The sequence below is a fragment of the Malania oleifera genome, chromosome 4 (assembly GCF_029873635.1).
Source record: "Malania oleifera isolate guangnan ecotype guangnan chromosome 4, ASM2987363v1, whole genome shotgun sequence".
In the NCBI taxonomy this organism is placed as follows: Eukaryota; Viridiplantae; Streptophyta; class Magnoliopsida; order Santalales; family Ximeniaceae; genus Malania; species Malania oleifera.
In genome coordinates, this window is record NC_080420.1 from 103,223,271 (window position 1) to 103,242,849 (window position 19,579).

The 19,579-nt window shown below is 36.2% G+C and overlaps 1 protein-coding gene across 1 annotated transcript in view; it reads left to right on the forward strand.

Moving 5' to 3' along the window:
- LOC131152629 (uncharacterized) overlaps positions 1–19,579 on the forward strand; it is a 57,121-nt gene that overhangs the window by 35,470 nt on the left and 2,072 nt on the right. Inside the window, exons 7-12 of the mRNA XM_058104380.1 lie at positions 2,343–2,468; positions 7,364–7,516; positions 10,681–10,740; positions 12,765–12,866; positions 19,121–19,291; positions 19,387–19,466. Of these exons, the coding sequence (XP_057960363.1) occupies positions 2,343–2,468; positions 7,364–7,516; positions 10,681–10,740; positions 12,765–12,866; positions 19,121–19,291; positions 19,387–19,466 (692 nt within the window). The remainder of the gene's footprint in view (positions 1–2,342; positions 2,469–7,363; positions 7,517–10,680; positions 10,741–12,764; positions 12,867–19,120; positions 19,292–19,386; positions 19,467–19,579) is intronic.

The following is a 19,579-nucleotide window of genomic DNA, read 5'->3' on the forward strand; positions in this document are numbered from 1 at the left end:
TTAGACATTCAGAGGTTACACTATATGCTACTTGTTCACTTAATACTAAACCAATTGAGAGATATCCTCTATTTAGAGGCTATTACCACAAACAGAAACCCCTGGCATATATATTTCTTTCATATTTCATTCCAAAAGAAAGATGCAATTTTTACCTAATTCAAATTTTGACCAATGAACAATTATAGCAACTATTTTTTTTTCACCTTCCCTCGATTTTTCTCTCTTAAATTATTCTTCGCATATAATTTTGTGAATTTTGTTGTAATCCCTATGCCCTTGTTATTTATGTTGAGTGGCTATCTACTTTTTGGAGGGGTTTTTAGGCTTGATTATATTTTTCTTTCCCCCCACAAATACTGCCATCTTAGTTGTGGCAGGCCCATTGTCTTAAATTTCCATGAAATTGTTGAAATTTTCGTTGAAATTTTTGATTTCCATCACCCTTGAAATCGAAATGGTAGTCGATTTCCGTATTGCATAATTTCCGTCGAAATCTCAACAAATCATCCGAAATTTATCGAAATCTTGAAATTTTAGTGAAACTTGTCAAAATTTGTACTATGTAATGAAATTCCTCGGAAACCAAATGAGGGATTTAGGAGTGGAATGAAATTTCTATTTAATTTATTTTATCGAGACAAATGATTATTACAAGTGCTTTTTAAATTATATGAAAAAATAAACTTACAACAACATTTTATTTAACCACTCATTTCTAAATTATCATTATTTGTATAATAAATAATATTTAAATGATTTATGAATTTCATTTGTATTAACTGATTCACTAAATACATTATCTTACAAATATGTTTGACGCACATATCATATTACAACTTCTCCACCTTATACACAGCATAGATGTATTTACTTGTAATATTTTAGTCCTAAAACTTACATTATTATGTCTATTAATCATATCTAAAGCTTCATAAAAGAATTCCATTCCATGTTCTACTACTGGTTTTCGTTATTTTTTCTAATTGAAATCGAAATCGAAATTTTCGTCGAAATTTCCGTACTTTTGGAGCTTCGAAAATCAAAATTTAAGACCTTGGAAGGCCTTTATTTTTATGTACATTTACCCCATGTGGGGAGCTTGGAATTCGGACCTTGAATTTGGATTTGTGCCGATTTGGATAAAATATACAAAATTTGTATTAAGTTTCATCCAAATCCATCCAAGTCATCCACATCCACAAATCCAAATCCAAGGCTTCCATGCTCCCAAACACAACCTTAAGCATTTTCGTAGAATTTAATCTCCTTACAAGTTGGAGATGGGTTGCCAATTCTTTTTGGTGTGGTATTTGGTTTGATGAGCGATCTCTTGGCGCCCAATCTCATAATTTGTTTGTTTTGGCTGACCATAAAGACACTTTGGTAGGAAATTTCTTTCATTTTGAGAGTGGGGGTACTTGGTAGCCTACTTTTCCAAGGGATGGTCATTGTGATTGAGAGGATTTCTATGTTTTTGTTCCAAAAGCTTTGCAGATTTCCATTCACGGTGGGGGTTAATGATAATGTCGGATTGATTTTGGCTACTAATAATGCTTTCTAGGAACTTTGGTATGGTTACTGAATTCTCTTGAAAGGTTATTTGAAAAGCTCCTCTTAAAATTGCCTTTTTCACCCAGGAATCCACTAGCAGAGTGTGATGTAACCTTTGATGATTTACGGAAAAAGGTTATTTAAAGGTATGGTGAACAATTGCTTCATTTTAAAAGAAGGAAGGAGAATATGTTAAATCACCTTTTCCTCCATGGCCTTATGGTTAGGAGTCTTGGAGATTTGCTGTCAATCTTTTAGGAATTATGTGGTTTCTAGTCATTGAGAGGGGGAGCAGAACTTCATGCTTTGGTAAGATTTGTTTAGGAGGAAAATGTGTGGGGTTTCATTCCTCGTGTGATTTTGATGGACGAGGAGTTGAAGAGCTTTTGATGGCATTGGATTATCATTCCAATACTTGAAGGAAGATGGGCCAAAACTATTTATTTTTGAAAAAAAAGTCTTTTAGGCTTTGAGTTCTAGGCTTTAATGTTTGTTTCTACTTTATAGTTGAAATACTTAGAGGCCTTGATGTATTCAGGAAAAAATTTGTACATTGAACATGCCTTTTCTCTGTATGTCATCCTTGATGAGATTTTGTTTAAAACAACTGTCATAATTTTATTCTGTCTATATTATCTATTATATCTGAATTGTTTGGCTGCTTGTATGCCATGTTTTTAATATATGCTGGTGTGCAGCTTCTGTCAGCATACACTTGTTTCTGATGTTGTATTGTTTAATATCACTAGCGTACTTACTGACCTAACATTGCATCTTCTCTCATACAGGCAGGTGCTAATGTGAATATTACTGCAGGTGGGGCAACACCTTTGCACATTGCTGCTGATAATGGGAGCCCAGATATTATAAATTGCCTATTAAAAGCTGGAGCAGATCCCAATGCCCCTGATGAGGTGAGGCTTTAGTTCTATTTTTAACTTTAATATTTTGATTGTCTAAATGCATTTCCCTGTTGGTCATGTTGTGTAGTTGCCTAGTTGGGTAAATGGAAGACCTGACGTCAATGATAGGTCTCTCCCTCTACTTATAATATGTCAAGTTTAAGACCAATGACCATAATACCCTTACTAAGTTACACTTAACTCTTAACACATACTTTTAATGCTAAATGATTAAATAACCATTACCACTCCCCCTCAAGCTGGAGCATATATATCACATTCTCCTAGCTTGTTACAAATGCATTTCACACTAGTGCCTCCCAAGGCTTTAGTGAATAAATTAGCAAGTTGAAACTCAAACCCCACACAAGTGGTTGTAATAAGCTAAAACCTACTTCTTCCAACATGTCCTTCAACCAAACAAGTTCATATGTAGTGTTCGCCATTGCCCTATACTCTAACTCAGCACTTGATCTGACCACCACAGTTTGTCTCTTACTCTTCGAAGACACCAAATTACCACCAACAAAGATACAATACCTAGTTGTGGATCTTTGTTTGGAAGGCGACTCGGTCCAATTTGCATCTGTGTATCCCTAAATATGAGTCTGATCTCAATTGCCATATAAGAGACCTCTCCCGGTGCACCTTTGAGATATCTCAAAATGCGAAGTACTGCATCTTAGTGACTTGTTCTCAGGGAATTGAGAAGTCGACTCACAACACTTTTTGCAAAGGATATATTTGGTTGAATGACGGTGGGATAATTAAGCTTCCCAACAAGTCTCTAGTACCGTCCTGGGTTAGGCAACAAATCAACCATATTTGACACTTACTATTGGGATCCATGGGTGTATCAATAGGTTTGGATCCTAAGAACCCAACCTCATCTAAAGGATCAAGAACATACTGCCTCTGTTACAAGACGGTTCTCGTATGAGATTTCAATACTTCTATACCCAAGAATACTTCAATACCCAAGTCCTTAGTGTGAAATTTTGTAGGAAAAGCTTTTGCACCTGGATGCCTTGATCATCGTCAACAATGATCACAATGTCATCCACATACACAATAAGCAAAATCCTACGACATGGAATATGATGATAAAATGCAGAATGATCTACTGCACACCATTGGAGGCCACACTTAAGTACTACAACACTAAATCGGCTAAACAACGCTCTGGGAGATTGTTTTAATCCTTATAATGATTTCTTAAAGCTGAAACACCGAGCCTAACTCCCCCTGAGCAATAGACCCAGGTGGTTGCTCCGTATAGACCTCCTCCTGAAGATCACCATGTAGGAAAGCATTCTTCACATCTAACTAATGAAGAGGCCAATGACAAGTAGTGGCTAAAGAGATGAACAAATGTACTGAGGCAAGTTTAGCGACTAGAGAGAATGTGTTGGAATAATCCAAATTGTACACTTGAGTTATCCCTTAGCAACAAGGTGGTCCTTCAAACGAGTCACAAAACCATCATGATTGACTTTCACATTGTAATCCCAACGACTACCAACCACAAACTTCTCAGGAGGAAAGGGTACCAAATTCCAAGTATCATTATCATGTAGAGCACGTATCTCTTCAACCATTGTAGTCCTCCATGAAATAGTAGTACGAGGGTGACAAGTAATTATAACAAACAAACTTAGAGATTGGATGTTGGGTTCAAGTGCGTTTACCTTTTAGAGCATTCATAGGAGGATCAACATCATGGGCAATAAGATCATTTGATGAGGGAACTACAGGTGCAATAGTAGAAGTTGGAGGAGGCTCTCCTCCCTTGAGTCTCTGTGAGTATGCTTGCAAATTGGGATGATCCAAGTGATGAGAAGGACTCTAATTGGATGAAGATGTAAGAGGATTGAGCACAAATAATAGGTTGGGATCTAGAAGGCAAGGGAGAGGAAGCGACTCATCAAGGTCAACAGAACTCAAGGAATCAACGCAGTATGGTGTACACTAAAAAAATGTGACATTAGCAAATACAAAAAATGATGTAAAGTAAGGCTATAACATTGATATCCCTTTTGATTATAGGAATAGCCTATAAAAATATATTTTGATAGCACGGGGATCCAACTTATCTGTTTTTGTAGGCAATTGATGGACAAAGGACACAATCAAATATATGAGGAGGAAGGGAGAACAAAGCCTTAAGGAAGACAACTAAATATGAGATTTTACTTCCAATCACAGAGGATGGCATTTTATTGGTGAGGGTGCAAGTTGTGAGCACAACATCACTCAAAAAAACTGGACATACATTTGATACAATATGATATTAATTTCTTCAAGAATATGTGTGTTTCTCTGCTTTGCAACTTCATTTTGTTGTAGAGTGTGGGCACAAGAGGATTGATGGATCATACCAGATTAGTTATATAGGTAGTGAATTGGGTACTGAAGCACTCCTTAGCATTATCACTATGAAGTATCTCGATTAGCATATCAAATTAAGTCTTTGTTTGAGAACAAAAGGCACAAAAGTTATTAAACACAACTCAAACTGATCTTTCATTAAATACAATCAAGTCATCCTAGAGTAGTCATCAACAAATATTACAAAGTACTAAAACCCAAACTTCGACGTGACACGACTAGGATCTCAGACATCGGAATGGACAAGCATGAAAGGACTAACCACCTGTTTATCAACTAGGGAAGCAAAGGGAACACAATGATGTTTTCCCGATTGACAAGATTCACAATCAAGATTAGATACAGAGCTCAATGTAGGAACTAGCAGTTTCAACTTGTCCAAGGATGGATGACCAAGGAGACAATGGATTTGAAGTGGTGTAGCAGCGGTTGTGCATGCAATGGGAGGAGAAAGCGATTCAAAGTAGTAAAGCCCATGAGTGTTATATCATGTGCCAATAGTCTCTCTTTTCTTTAGATCTTAAATAACCACAAAATTAGGGGGGAAAAAAAGTGATAGAACAATTTAATGAATTTGTAAGCTTACTAACCGAAATGAGATTGAAAGGGGATTTAGGAATGTATAAAACTAGAAGAAAGAGAGATGAAAGGAGTAGGATTTACTATTCTTGTCCCCTTAACGGCAATAGTGGATTCATCAGCAAGGGTAACTTGAGGTAGATTTTTAGGATATTGGAGGGCAGGAAAGAAGTTGGTTGCACTTGTCATATGGTTAGAGGCAGCAGAATCAATAACCCAAGGACTAGTGGGAAAGATACCAAATGAAATACAAATTGTAGGATTACCTTTCTCGGCAAAAGATGCTATGTGATAAGATGCTTGTCGAGACGATTGATATTGTAGAAACCTTGAATACTCCTCTGATATAGTCACAGTATGCGGTTCACTCAAACGTGTGACTAATGAGGGAACCATTCTTTTGGGATTTGCAAACTCCATCCCAACACACACAAACTTAGACTAATCATGACAAGATTCATTGTTGGAACAATCATAACAACCACGAACACGGTTACCCACCATGAACGAGTCTCAAATAAATCAGTACAATGTTGCCGCAGCACCAAGAAACTTAGACACAGCCCCAAGAAACCAACACACAGCACCAAGAAACCAACACACAGCACTGGAACAATTGGAGCACCCACAAACAATGCGAACCACTGAAACTACCATAGACAAGTCACCAACAAACTAATACAACACTGCCATAGCGTCACAAAAAACAGCTTATGAAAATTGCTACTGCTCCAAGAGACTCACCAATGGCCTTTACTAATACCGAACAACAACTAACAGATTACCACGAGTGCATAGTCGAAAAATTGGATCTTTAAGCAAAACACATGCCTGACAGCTTGATATTATGGTCTATGGAAGGAATTAGAACATTGAATCAGAAACACAGTAAATATCACTCTTACAGACCCAATAAACTCAAAAACCATCGGCAAACTGTTTCAGGAAGCATCAAACAACCATTCCTCAGGTGCTACACGTAAGCAATTTAAAAGGTGAGACATTTGGACAATAAACATCATGAAAAATTAATATGTTTATAGAGGGATTCGAGCACTGCTGGATGAATTCAGGCAAAAAACATGCCTGAAGGTGGCTTCACACACCAGTGTGTGTGGTCGGCCCTCGCAGCCTTTGAATTGTGTGTGAGGGCATGTGGGCACTGTCTGGAGATGAGATTTCAGTAGGGGGCAGATCGGCAGTGTCTATGGGTGACTATGGTGTTTTTGCAGAATCTATAGCAGATTTTGTGTTCCTGAGCTGGCAGTGTCGCCTGGGAAATTTCCAGTGACTGGTCTGGCTTCTGGCAGCTGCTGGCTGTTTTGTAGACATGCAGTGGATTTAGGGTTTCATGCTTTGGTTTTTATGGTGGTTGCAACAATTAGGGTTTAGGTCTCAGACTCATGCTCTGATAGGTCTCTCCCTCTATTTATAATGTGTTGAGTACAATCCCAATGACCATGATACCCTTGCTAACTCACACTTACTAACATAACTCTTAACACATACTAATAATGCTGAATGACTAAATAACCGTTAACTGGTCACATGCAGATCAGAGCATTTGCCTGCAATTATTCTCCTTAGTGCTTGTTAACTTTAATTGCTATCAGAATATCCTCCTATTAAACATGATCAGACTTATTTTGCCATGATTAAATTGGGTATGCTATGATATTGAGTCCAGTGTAGAGGTAAAAGAAAATCCCCAAAGTAGAGATGCAGTAAGTCCATTTTTTGTTCAACAGATAATCTTGAGTTTTGTCTATGCTTTTGGACTATATGTACTCAATATAATATATTGGTGTTTGAGTTCATTTCTAAACTCTCATGGTTTTATAATTTTCATTCTATGATTCCTACCAAATGATGCAATGTAGAGATGATTAGTGTTTCCCAGTTGATCAGCTGGTATTCATCATGTTTTCTTACTATCACAGGATGGCCAGAAACCGATTCAGGTCGCTGCCGCAAGAGGCAATCATAGAGCTGTTGAAATTCTTTTCCCTTTGACATCAGCAGTTCAAACAATTGCAGAGTGGACCATTGATGGAATAATTGAATATATGCAGTCTGAAACTGGGAAACAACAGGTATTTCTCTTATAATTCTGGTGGTAAAAAAAAATCATCTGAATTAAGTTGTCCAACACTTATGAGGCAGAAGGACCTTTGCTATAATAATTGCTGCTTCATTAGCAGAACCATGCTAGCCAATCAACTTTGTGGTGTATTTTAGTTGCTCAAGTTGATACAGTGAGATTCCGGCTCATGAGAACAGAAAACCTTAGATTATGTTTGGTTTGTGTAACAGAATAGTTATTGTATGGTGATATAATAGTTCCTAATAGAAAGAGAATGTTATTTTAAGGCAAGCATGCAAAAGTTATTTTTAGTCCAACTAATATGGAATAGAATTGGAATATAAATTCTCATGGTAAAATTTGGGAATAGTCATCCTTGTATATTCCATATTTGTTGGAATGAGACTGACTTCTTCATGATAATTTGTCTTGGATTGGCATTTTTCTCTGTACAATTGCCATTCTGTTTCATGAACCAAATGTAAAATGTAACTGTAGGCCTATAATTTGACTTGAACTCAACTGAGAATCTATATTTATTGTGCTTGAACTCGGTTCAAGAGTAAGATTCTAGAGCTCTGCTCAACTCAATTACAATAATTACAATAAACAAATAAATAAATAATAAACAATGAAAAACATTTCAGCAAATACAAAGTGCCTGGGCATTGCATAATCTCCACTTGAGAAGCTGTTTTTTTTTTTTTTTAAGAAAAGTAAAAATTTATTTATTGATGAAAGAATATACAAGGATGGCAAGAAATCTTCCCAAAAATACAAAAATGACAAAACAAAAGAACAAAAAAAAGGAAAAAGACAGAGAGACATCAAGCTGACACTGCTAACCAATTTTTCTGAAGATCAGAGAAATGAAACACCTATAACAGTGCCAAAAATATGATCCTGTCCCACATAAAATCAGTAGAGATATCATGGAAAATGTGTACATCTCATCTAGCCAAATCACCAATAAGGTCTCTGCTTAAGAAGCATAGATTTTCTTTCTGTATCAATTTCCAAAGCAGTGCATTCATTCATAGCAAAAAAAACTCTATTTTGATCCATCAAATATTGAGTATGTGGTGAAATGGCCCCAGTTGAAGAAAATTCTCAAGATGTGATATGTAAGATTATTGTAAGTGCTGTCTGCCACTGTCTGGTTGAGAGCCTAAGGAGGGAACATCTCCTTTGTTTTGTTTTCCTTGAAAAAACAAAACAAGCACATAAACATCAAGATACAGGATTTCTCATGGCTGAATATGCACTATACTCGCCCTCTGTTGTCAGACCACATGCACTGTAAATTGAAGGAGAAGGAAGAAGTTGTTGTTGGTGCTGGATGTTTAAATCTATGGTTGCCGGCATTGGAATAACACTCAGCATTGGGACCAAAATGAGAGAGAAATATGAAGCCCTGAGCTATGTACTTTAGTATATTCTGTTATATATATATATATATATATGTATGTATGTATATAATGGATATTCAAATTATGAAACATGGTTGAACCAAACCTGAAGTGAAAGGCCAGGGTATTGCCTTAATATTTGCTTAAGTAGCATTGATTCCCTTTTTGTGTCAATTTTGTTGTTCAATTTCCCAGCCCAAATTTATTTTTTTCCACCAAGTTATTGACAATATGGTGAAATGGCTCCAAGCTTGAACTGGCAACTTGAGTTCACCAATGCCACCTGAATGTGCAATCACCTGGTGTATAGAAGAAAATACTTAAGCAAAATATGTGCAGGGAAGACTGTTGCAAGCATGGTCTTAAATTCCACAAAATTGTCGAAATCCTGTTTCCATTACCCTCAAAGTCAAAATGGTAGTTGATTTCTGTCTTACATAATTTTTGTCGAAATTTCTACAAATCATCCGAAATTTATCGAAATCTCGAAATCTGAGCTAAACTTGTTGAAGTTTTAGCTTTAGAATGAAATTTCCTTGGAATTCAAAATGAGTGATTTAATAGTGAAGTGAAATTTCTCTCTCTATTTAATTTATTTTTTATCGAAACAAAAGATTATTACAAGGGCTTTGAAATTATATGAAAAAATGAACTTACAACATTTTATGTAACGATTCATGTCTAAATTATCATTATTTGTATAATTAATAATATTTAAACGATTTATGAATTTCATTTGTATTAATTGACTATGTTTACTGCACATTATCTTACCAATATGTTTGTTACACATATTATATTACAACTTTTCCACCTTATACACAACATAGATGTATTTAACTTATAATATATTAGTACTAAAACTTACATTATTATGTCTATTAGCCATTTCTAAAATTTCATAAAAGAATTCCATGCTTTACTACTGATTTCCGTTATTTTTTCAAATTGAAATCAAAACTGACATCGAAATCGAAATGTTTGTTGAAATTTCCGTACTTTTGGAGTTTCGAAATTTGAATCGAAATCGAATTTTAAGACCTTGGTTGCAAGTGGAATCTGCCACCTGTTTCTCTGAGAGTGAGAGGAGACATGAGGGAGTCTCTTTCTATTTTGCTGCCATAATGACGACAATAACAATCATCAAGGTTCGGGAAATTTTCTTACATGCTTAAGATGCACTGTAACTCATCCTCTGGGACAAACCACACTCACAAAAGATTGATGGAGAAGGTGATGGTGTTGATGTTGGATGGTAGAAACCTGTGGTAGCTGGTGATAGAAACAAAGTGACAATCAGGTTTGGGACTGAAATGAGAGAGCAATATGGAACCATAACTTATGAAATATTTCCAATTTGTGTACTTTTTTAATTATTGCATACTATATGATATTTTATTATAATTATATAAACAAAAACTAAATAATAAATGCTCAATATGGCTTGCAATCCTAAGAGTCAAGTACCACAAGAGACAAACTAGACTTGAGAAACTATTCCAGGAGCTCAAGAATTTGAGAATAGTCTGAGCCGAGGTGAGCTCAGAGTCGAGTAGAGCCCAGTAGCTTGCAAGCCTGGCTTGCTTGCACTCCTAAATCAATTCATGGCCCAACAGTGACTCCTCTGTTGCAATATTTCTTATGGAAAAGTGCAAAATGTGAAAGCCTCTTCTTGAAATTAGGATGGCAGCATTCTCATATACTTCATTGTCTACCCTTTCTTTGTTTTGACGGTTAAATTAATGTCGAAGTGCCAAAAATGCAGGAAGAAACTAGAAATCTGAAGGAAGGGGATATTGGCATACCAAAGCAAGATATCTGTAAGGTGCCATTCTTGACTGTATTACACTTCATTTCATTTTGTGATACTTCTATAAACACTTTCTATCTAAATTTATTGATATTTTATCGTCTAGGTTTTTTTTTCCCTTCTCCTCTTTCCCTTCTTTTAATTGATTCATCAAAGCAATATTTAGATTTTGTAGTAGTAGATGCTTTCTGGATTTTTCCTGGTAGAGAGAGGTTTCTGGAATTTTTTTAATGAATTATTAAGCTGCAAAGAATAAATTATGTTTTGAAATGAATAGGAAAGCGTGGCAAAGAAGTTGAGAAACTTTTTTTAAAAGCATTTAATGAGAATTTTGAAAATAATTTGGAAAATTCTGGAAGAATCTATGTTGGGGAGCAGAAGTAGTGCAGTGATCTTCAGTTGCTAATTATTTTGAAGTGTTGTAATAATATATATCATATACGTATATGTTTCTATGTGTATGTGTGAATCAGTCTCCATGATAAATGTATGATAGAGTAGTGACTAGTGTCATGACTGGATAAGGAGAGTCTAGAGAGTTCTCAATCTCAATAGGTGTTCATCAAGGTTCTACTTTGAGTCCTTATCTTTTTACTTTACGAATTGATGAAATTAAATATCCAAGATGAGATCCCTTGGTGTAACTGGATAATCAAGAGATTAATAGCACGGATAGATTTAGATCTCTTGGATCTATTATGCAAGGTGAAAGGGAAATTGAAGATGTAGTACATAGAATTAATATAGGTTGGGTAAAATGGAGGAGTGCGTCAGGTGTGTTGTGTGATCGTAGAATACCCTTAAAATTAAAAGGAAAGTTTTATAAGATGACTATAAGGTCGGCTATGCTTTATGGTTCAGAATGCTAGGCAACTAAGAAACAACATATACAAAGAATGAAAGTTGCTGAAATGCGTATGCTAAAGTGGATGAGTGGTTTAAAGTAAGAAATGAATATATACGCAAAAATTTAGCTATAGCACCGGTTGAAAACAAGATGAGGGAGACTTAGATAGTTTGAGCATTTAAAACACAGGCCTAGTAGAGGAGTGAGTTATGGTTTTTGGCATGAAAAGGGATAGGGGTAGGCCTAAAATTACTTGGATTGAGGTAGTGAGGAAGGATTTAAGAATCCTTAATCTAATAGAGGAAAATGCTTTGGATCTGGTGAATTGGCGGAAAAGGATTCATGTAGCCGACCACTTAAGGCATAAGGCTTGCTATTGTTGTTGTCGTTGTAGCTTTTTTTTTTTTGGCTGGGTTGGGGGGGTTGCCTCTCATCGCTGTTCTGTGTCTGCACACTGAAAATGATTCACACAGAGCCATAGCTATGATCAACTTGCATGTTTTGAAATTTACAATTTGGATTTAGCAGTTGAGAAATTATACCTAGTTTGTGTTTGGCATAGATGCATAGATATCATTCCTCATTATCATATTTGTAAATGATGCACCTAGGGCTGAGGCATAGAGGCTAGCTCCTCTGGTCACCTAAGGTGGGACAGCCTTTAAGGTGTGCAGGAGGGCATACATGCAGGCGTAAAGCGATGTGTGCATCTAAATGTTCTTTGGTCGACTATTTTTATGTTTGGGGTAATGTTATTCTGGATTGTGAACATCTCTTTTCCTCTTCGTTCTTTTCCTTTCATGACCAATTAAGATTTTCTTTTCCTTACCTTTACATCTTTTCTGCTCACTTATCTTTTCCTCTTCTTCTCATTCTTCTTTTATTCTCATTCGCTTTTCCTCTACTTCTTGTTGGATCTTTTAGTATTTTTGAATTCAAGTATCAGTGTTAAATGAGAATCCATGATATACAATTTTAATAATGTCAGCTTCACCCTTGCAAGCTATAAGTCAGCACCTCTCACCTTGCGCCTTTAACAACCATGGTCATAATTCTTTCCCTGGTTTACTGTTAAAGACATTACTATGGGTACAGTATGCATGGAATAAAATTTCCCATTTTGATTTATTAATTGAATTACAAATTGTAACTTGCATTTGATGCCCTTAAAAATGTTGAACCACCTATCTAGGTGACACCTGAAGCAAAGAAGAAAGCTGCGGAAGCAAAGTCAAGAGGAGATGATGCTTTCAAAAGGAAGGATTATCATTTGGCTGTGGATGCGTACACACAGGTCTGCTTTCTGTGCATTTGCTTTGGACTATGGTCTTAAATTTCATTGAAATTGTCAAAATTCCTGGTTTCCGTCATCCTCAAAATTGAAATGGCAGTTGATTTCTATCTTACATAATTTCTGTTGAAGTCTCGACAAATCATCCAAAATTCATTGAAATCTCGAAATTTTAGTGAAACTTGTCGAAATTTTAAGTATAGAACGAAACTTCCTCAGAATTCGAATGGGAGATTTCAGAGTGAAGTGAAATTTCTCTATTATTTTATTTTATTTTATTTTTTATCGAAACAAAAAATTATTTCAAGAGCTTTTGAAATTATATGAAAAAACAAACTTACAACATTTTATTTACCCTTTCATGTCTAAATTATCATTATTTGTATAATAAATAATATTTGAATTCATATAAACTTACAACAGCATTTCATTTAACCATTCATGTCTAAATTATCATTATTTTTATAATAAATAACACTTAAATGATTAATGAATTTCATTTGTATTAACTAAATATGTTTAATGCACATTATATCACAAATATGTTTGATACACATTATATTACAACTTTTCCACCTCATACACAACATAGATGTATTCAACTTGTAAATATATTAGTCCTAAAACTTACATAGTTTTATGTCTATCAACCATTTCTAAAATATCGTGAAAGAATGCTATGCTTTACTATTGATTTCCATTATTATTATTTTTTAAATTGACATTGAAATTGACATTGAAATCAAAATTTCTGGGCTATTGGGGATTTGAAATTTGACTCTGAATTGAAATTTAAGACTTTGCTTTCGACTACTATTTTTGACCATCTTGTGACTTTAGGATTTTAAAAGCGTTATGCTTTTGTCTGATATAATTCCCATTGGGATATGGAAAGAACAGTTTTATTCATAAAAATGCATAGCAAGCTCTGTGTTCATTCTGTTAAAAATAATTTTATTCAAAATATGCATAGCAAGCAATGTATAGCTTTATCAAGTTTAGAAAACAACAATTTTTACATGGCCTGAAATCTGTATGTCTGGTGCACCAAAAAGGTAAAGGGATTTGATTCATGCACTCTGCTTAATAACATTGTTTCTGAGTGATGGTAAACCTGCTACAGGCAATGAAGCTTGGGAGTGTCCTTTTCATTGAGTTCATTGGGTTAGGGGTAAAGTTTCAACTCACCCAAAAATATCAACACAATCAGTTTGGTTAGGTTATAGGTTGCGGTTGTCCAGTTTTAGCTGCAAAGATTTCACACATGTACCTAAAGATCAGAACAGAGGTGAACCCAAAACTTAAACACTAGTCCGTAGACCTGAAGGAACATTGGTTTTTAAAGTTACACACTTTAATCCACAGATCTGAAAAACGGCAACAGATAGGGATGCCTTTGAGGAGGGGGGAGGGATCAGAAAGTAACTGCTCATGCTTTGTCTTCCTCCTATTTGAATCAGATAGGGAAATACATGAAATAAAAGGAAAATATAGGGAAAGGTAGGAATACAGGGAAATACATCATAATACAGTGGGAAATGCAGAAATACAAAAAAATACAGGGGGGCAAAGAAAAAAAAAATCAGCATGCTGCAGAGAATATCCCAAGCATCTTCGTGTGTATCTGCATCCAAAATTAGAAAGAAATCAAGCAATAAAGGAAGAGAATTTGAGTGATTCTGTAAATTGACATGTATCCAATCCCAATCTTCGGCCAAGGACCCATATGGAAAGAGAATCGACCAAATCACAATAGGGATGGGATTTCTTGCTATAGGAAGGAAAGCATATGTGAGGAAAGGAAAGGGTTGGAAAAGGAAGGTTCTGTCTATTGTCTACCCTAGCTGAGGCCTCAACCCTATGAATAGGGGGCCTTCACAGAGGGTAGAACACACATTAAGAAAGAGAGAAATGAAAGAAAACAAAGGAGTTGAGAGGTATCATAGTGAGAGAAGTGGTCTACTAGTGAAGTCTTGAGGGTGAAACCCTAGAGAAAAGAAAGGAGGGTAACATCCCACCCTTCTCAGAGAAGAGAGCTGCGAAGCCCATTGCCTTGCAACCCGAAGGCTTCCCTACCAACTAGAGGGGACAGAAGCCTAGACCAAAGAACGCCCTAAACAGAGGAGCACATAAAGAGGAGAACGCAGGGATAAGAAAACCCGAAGGAGCAAAAGACACAAGATTAGTTTGGTTACTTATTGCTTTCTATTTCCATAGTTTTTCTATACTATAGGTACTTAGTCAGAAAAGGAAGGGAGTGTCTTCCATGCGCCACACACAAGCCTACTGTCCAACGTGACCCTCAAGTCCATCGTCCAACGTAACCCCCAAGCCCACATTCTAACCTAAACCCACAAATTCATGTTCTTTGGGAAGTCCTGAAGCTTGTGACTAAAACAAAAAGCCCCCCAGAGTCCATGCGTTAAGCTCCCCCAAGCCCTTTTTTAGACCCAGAGGGTCTAGGGCCCAATTTTAAAAGGCCTAACCCTTTTTGAAAAAAAACCCCAAAGGGCCCTCAGGGCCCAATTTCAAAACCCCTAGCCCGTTTCTTTTAATCCACAAAGGGCCCAGGCCCAATTTTTAAATAAAAGGGCTGAACTTTTAAAATTTAAAGAGCCCAGGCCCAATTTTTAATAAAGGGCCCAACTTTTAAAACCCAAAGAGCGTAGGCCTAATTTTTTAAATAAATGACCTAGGCCTGCTTTTTAAAAAAACCCAGAGGCCCCTAAAAAAACCCAAAGGGCCCTCAGGGCCCAATTTCAAAACCCATAACTCGTTTCTTTTAAACCTAAGGAGCCCAGGCCCAATTTTTAAATAAAAGGGCCCAACTTTTAAAATTTAAAGAGCCCAAGCCCAATTTTTAATAAAGGGCCCAACTTTTAAAACCCAAAGAGCGCAGACCCAATATTTTAAATAAATAACCCAGGCCCGCTTTTTTAAAGAAACCCAGAGGCCCCTAGGGTCCCAACCTTTAAAAACCCAAAGGTTCTGAGGCCCAATTTCAAAACCTAGCCCTATTTTTAAACCCAAAGGGCCCAAACCCAATTTTTAAATAAAAGGTCCAAGTAGTTTTTTTTAAAACCCAAAGGGCCCGGGCCCCAATTTCAAAACCTAGCCCTATTTTTAAACCCAAAGGTCCCTGGGCCCAATTTTAAAGAAAACGGCCCCATTTTTAAATCCAAAAGGTCCCGGGCCCTATTTTAAAAAAAAAACCAGCCTCATTTGTTTTTTTTTTTTTAAAAAAAGGGGGCCGTGGAGCCTAGGGCCCAATTCTAAAAAAACAAGGCGCCACCCCCCCCGGGGAGGCCCACTTTTTTTCAAATCCGAAATTCAAGGCCCAAATATCCAAAGCCCTCGAGTCAACCTAACTCGGTGGGTTGACCCAGAACCCAACCAGACTCCCAAACTCACACTTGAGTTTGGTGAGTTGACTCACCCCGAGTTATCTTGGATCCCAATGTGGTGAGTTGACTAGCTCGGTGAGCTAACTCACCCTTGAACTCAGATCAAAGCACAAGGTACAAATCAAGGAGGTCTGCATGGATCATTCCAAAACCAACAAGAATGAAAAGGAAAAGAGAGGGGAGAACTTATCTGAGGCTTTAGAACCCCCCAACCATCTTTTGTTGAACCTGCAAAATAGAAAACACCAGATCCAAGATCAAATACACACAGAGAAGAGATGGAGAGAAAGAGAGAGAGAGAGAGAGTGCTTCGCAAATCTGAGAGTATTACATAGATGGAGAGAGAATTTTGTAGATTTGAGAGCATAAAAAGGAAGGAGAGAGAGAGAGAGAGAGAGAGCTTATATACTTAGGGTTAAGGGGTACACGTGTCAACATGGCTTAATCTGAGCCAAGTCTCACTTGAAAGACATGGAGAGATCTGGACCGTCCAATCTATGTTTTCAATTTGAACCAAGTCTCACTTGAGAGGCGTGGAGAGATCTGGGCCGTTCGATCTATGTCTTCTTTGGACAATTCATATCCTAGCCACGTCAGCAATCCGCGTTTTAAAGTATGAGTCAACCAGGTGTTGACACATGTCTTCAAAAATTAAAAAAGGGGAATAACCAAGCGTTGATATGTGTCAGACGTTACCCTATTTTCAAAAAAAAAAAGGAATAACCACTTATTGCCATGTGTTACCACATGTGGTTGACATGTGGACCCTAGTTCCTAAACCAAACCAGCCCGGTTGACCTGATTTAGATTCAAACCGTTTTTCTTATGTGTGTGTGTGTGTTTAAAATTTAAATTTTTAATTAGTTTTTTTTTTAATTTTAAAATTAGATAAAAATAGCATAAAAATCATAAAAAATCAGAAAAAATAGGGAAAATTTTGAACAAATATTTTTGAAGTCAAGCAAAATGTTTTGAGTTATTTTGATTTGGAATAAAAAAAAATGGGAAAAAATCTTTGAAAAATCCCGTAAAATTTTGAAAAAATGTTTAAAATGTTCAGAAAATTTCTACAAAGTATTAAAAAATTTGGGAATGTTTTAAAAATAATTTTTGATGATTTTCTTGATTTTAGTGTGGGTGTGCCCCTATGATTTTAAAAAAGGCAATGAGGTATTTTAGACCTCACTTGTATTAGCATTGAGGGAGGTTTATCTAATAAGATCTCCTCATTTTGAGGTCCTATTTGACATTCCTAAATCACACCAAAATTTTTAATCTACTTGAAATTTTGTTCATTTATTCATTTATTTTAGAGAGTTAATTAAAGGTTATTAAGTTCAATTTGAGTATAATTCATAATCAATTGGGTACCGTTCATAGAATGAGTGTGTAGGGGGTGTGAATACCTTTTCTCGCATAACCGAACTCCTGATCCCAATTCTGGTATAAGCATACCGAGACTACTGGTTCCTTGACCTAGGTTTAGTCTAGTGACCAATCAAATGAGTAGTTGTTAGGTGTTTAAATTGCACCAATGAAAAATAGGTTAGTGGCGACTAGTGTTTTAAAAGGCTCAATCGAGGCTCACCTCAAGGCAAGGCAAGGCATGCTTAAAACGCCTTGAGGCTCAATCTAAAATACCAAATTCCAAAAAGGCTAACACATTACATATGCCGAGGCTTACGCATTTTTTCAAAAAGCACGCCTTTTGCGCCTTTTTAGTTGAGGCTTACGCATTTTGGGTGTGTGATTCTCAAGTTCGAATTGGTTATAAAATTTTAACTACATGTTTTTACAAAAGGAATGTCATAATATGAGTTTATTTCTAAAACTCTTAAACCTCAACCTTTCCAAAATAACTAGACTTGTATATTAAGTCATGAAAATAGTTTGAACTTTGTAATGGTATAGCTATCCCTTGCCATGATTTATGTCATGTATTCAAGTTAGCAATTTTTGAATGGCCAACAAGTATTTTGCGAAGTACATCTAGTTTTTCTTTTTTACATTATATTTGTGATTTTCTTAATTTTTACTTTATTTTAAATCTATATAATTTATTTAACAAATTTTTATCTTAAAAAACAAATTCTCAAAAGGCTTATGCCCCAACGCCTTAGTGCTTATGCCTCGCCTTACGCCTTATAGAACATTGGTGGCGATTCCAAATCAAAATTTTCAATTTTATTCCCTCGCGGCCACTGGGGCCTCTGCCCCGGGATGTCGCAACACCAACAATGTATATATCATGCTATTTAATAGAAAAGAATTGACCAAAATGTGAGGGGAATGGAAAGGAGGCAGGGATAAACAAGAATATGAACTTTTAATGTAGTTGACAATAATTCAGTTTGGTTTACAGTCTGTTATAGTGGATGAACCTGAAAACTGAACTGACTTGGATTGCGTAATTTGTCAAATCAAAACTGAGCACTGATGTTTTCTTTTTGTGGTTGAGGTTGGATTGAGTCGAGGCAGTTCGTTGTATGGATTTTTAGCACTTCTATTTTAATATGGAATAAGATTATCACTACTATATAAGCGTTCAAAGACCGAAAAGTGTGGATTTTCGAGTACAAAGGCATGTTTGGTAACGTTTTTAGGCAGTTATAATGTCAACAACTAGTTCTTGGGCATTGTTTGTATGCGATTAGGTTTGTTGGATCATTGACATAGAATTTTCACTTGATGTTTTGAGGATGAGAGGACATGTGAACATGCCTAGCTCAGTTGTTTCACTTCCATACCGGAACCAGGAATGCTGAAAGCTATATGAAATTATTGCCAATAAGTTATCATAATTATCATGAGTTTTATGTGTTGTAACTAAATTGTTGTTTAATGGATTTACAGGCAATTGATTTTGATCCCACTGATGCTACTTTGCTCTCCAATAGAAGTCTTTGTTGGGTCCGTCTGGGACAGGCTGACCATGCCCTAGCTGATGCAAAAGAGTGCAGAGCACTAAGACCGGATTGGTCAAAGGGCTGCTACCGGGAAGGTGCAGCACTACGTTTACTGCAGGTATGCCTCTTTCTTAAGTTATATTCCTTTTCATGATTAGAAGTCATCATTTGTGCTATTTGACATATATTTCATTTTACCCTTCTTGTTTACAGCGGTTTGAGGAAGCAGCCAATTCTTTTTATGAGGGTGTGAAGCTTGACCCTGAAAATAAGGAGCTCGTAAATGCTTTCAGGTTTTGTTGAAACTGAATTCTTTTTTGGTTTAAACCATGGATAGTATGTTCCCTGGTCTTTTCAACACCTTTTGAAAAGCTGGTTTTCAGTTCTATTTATGTGTCATTTTGAA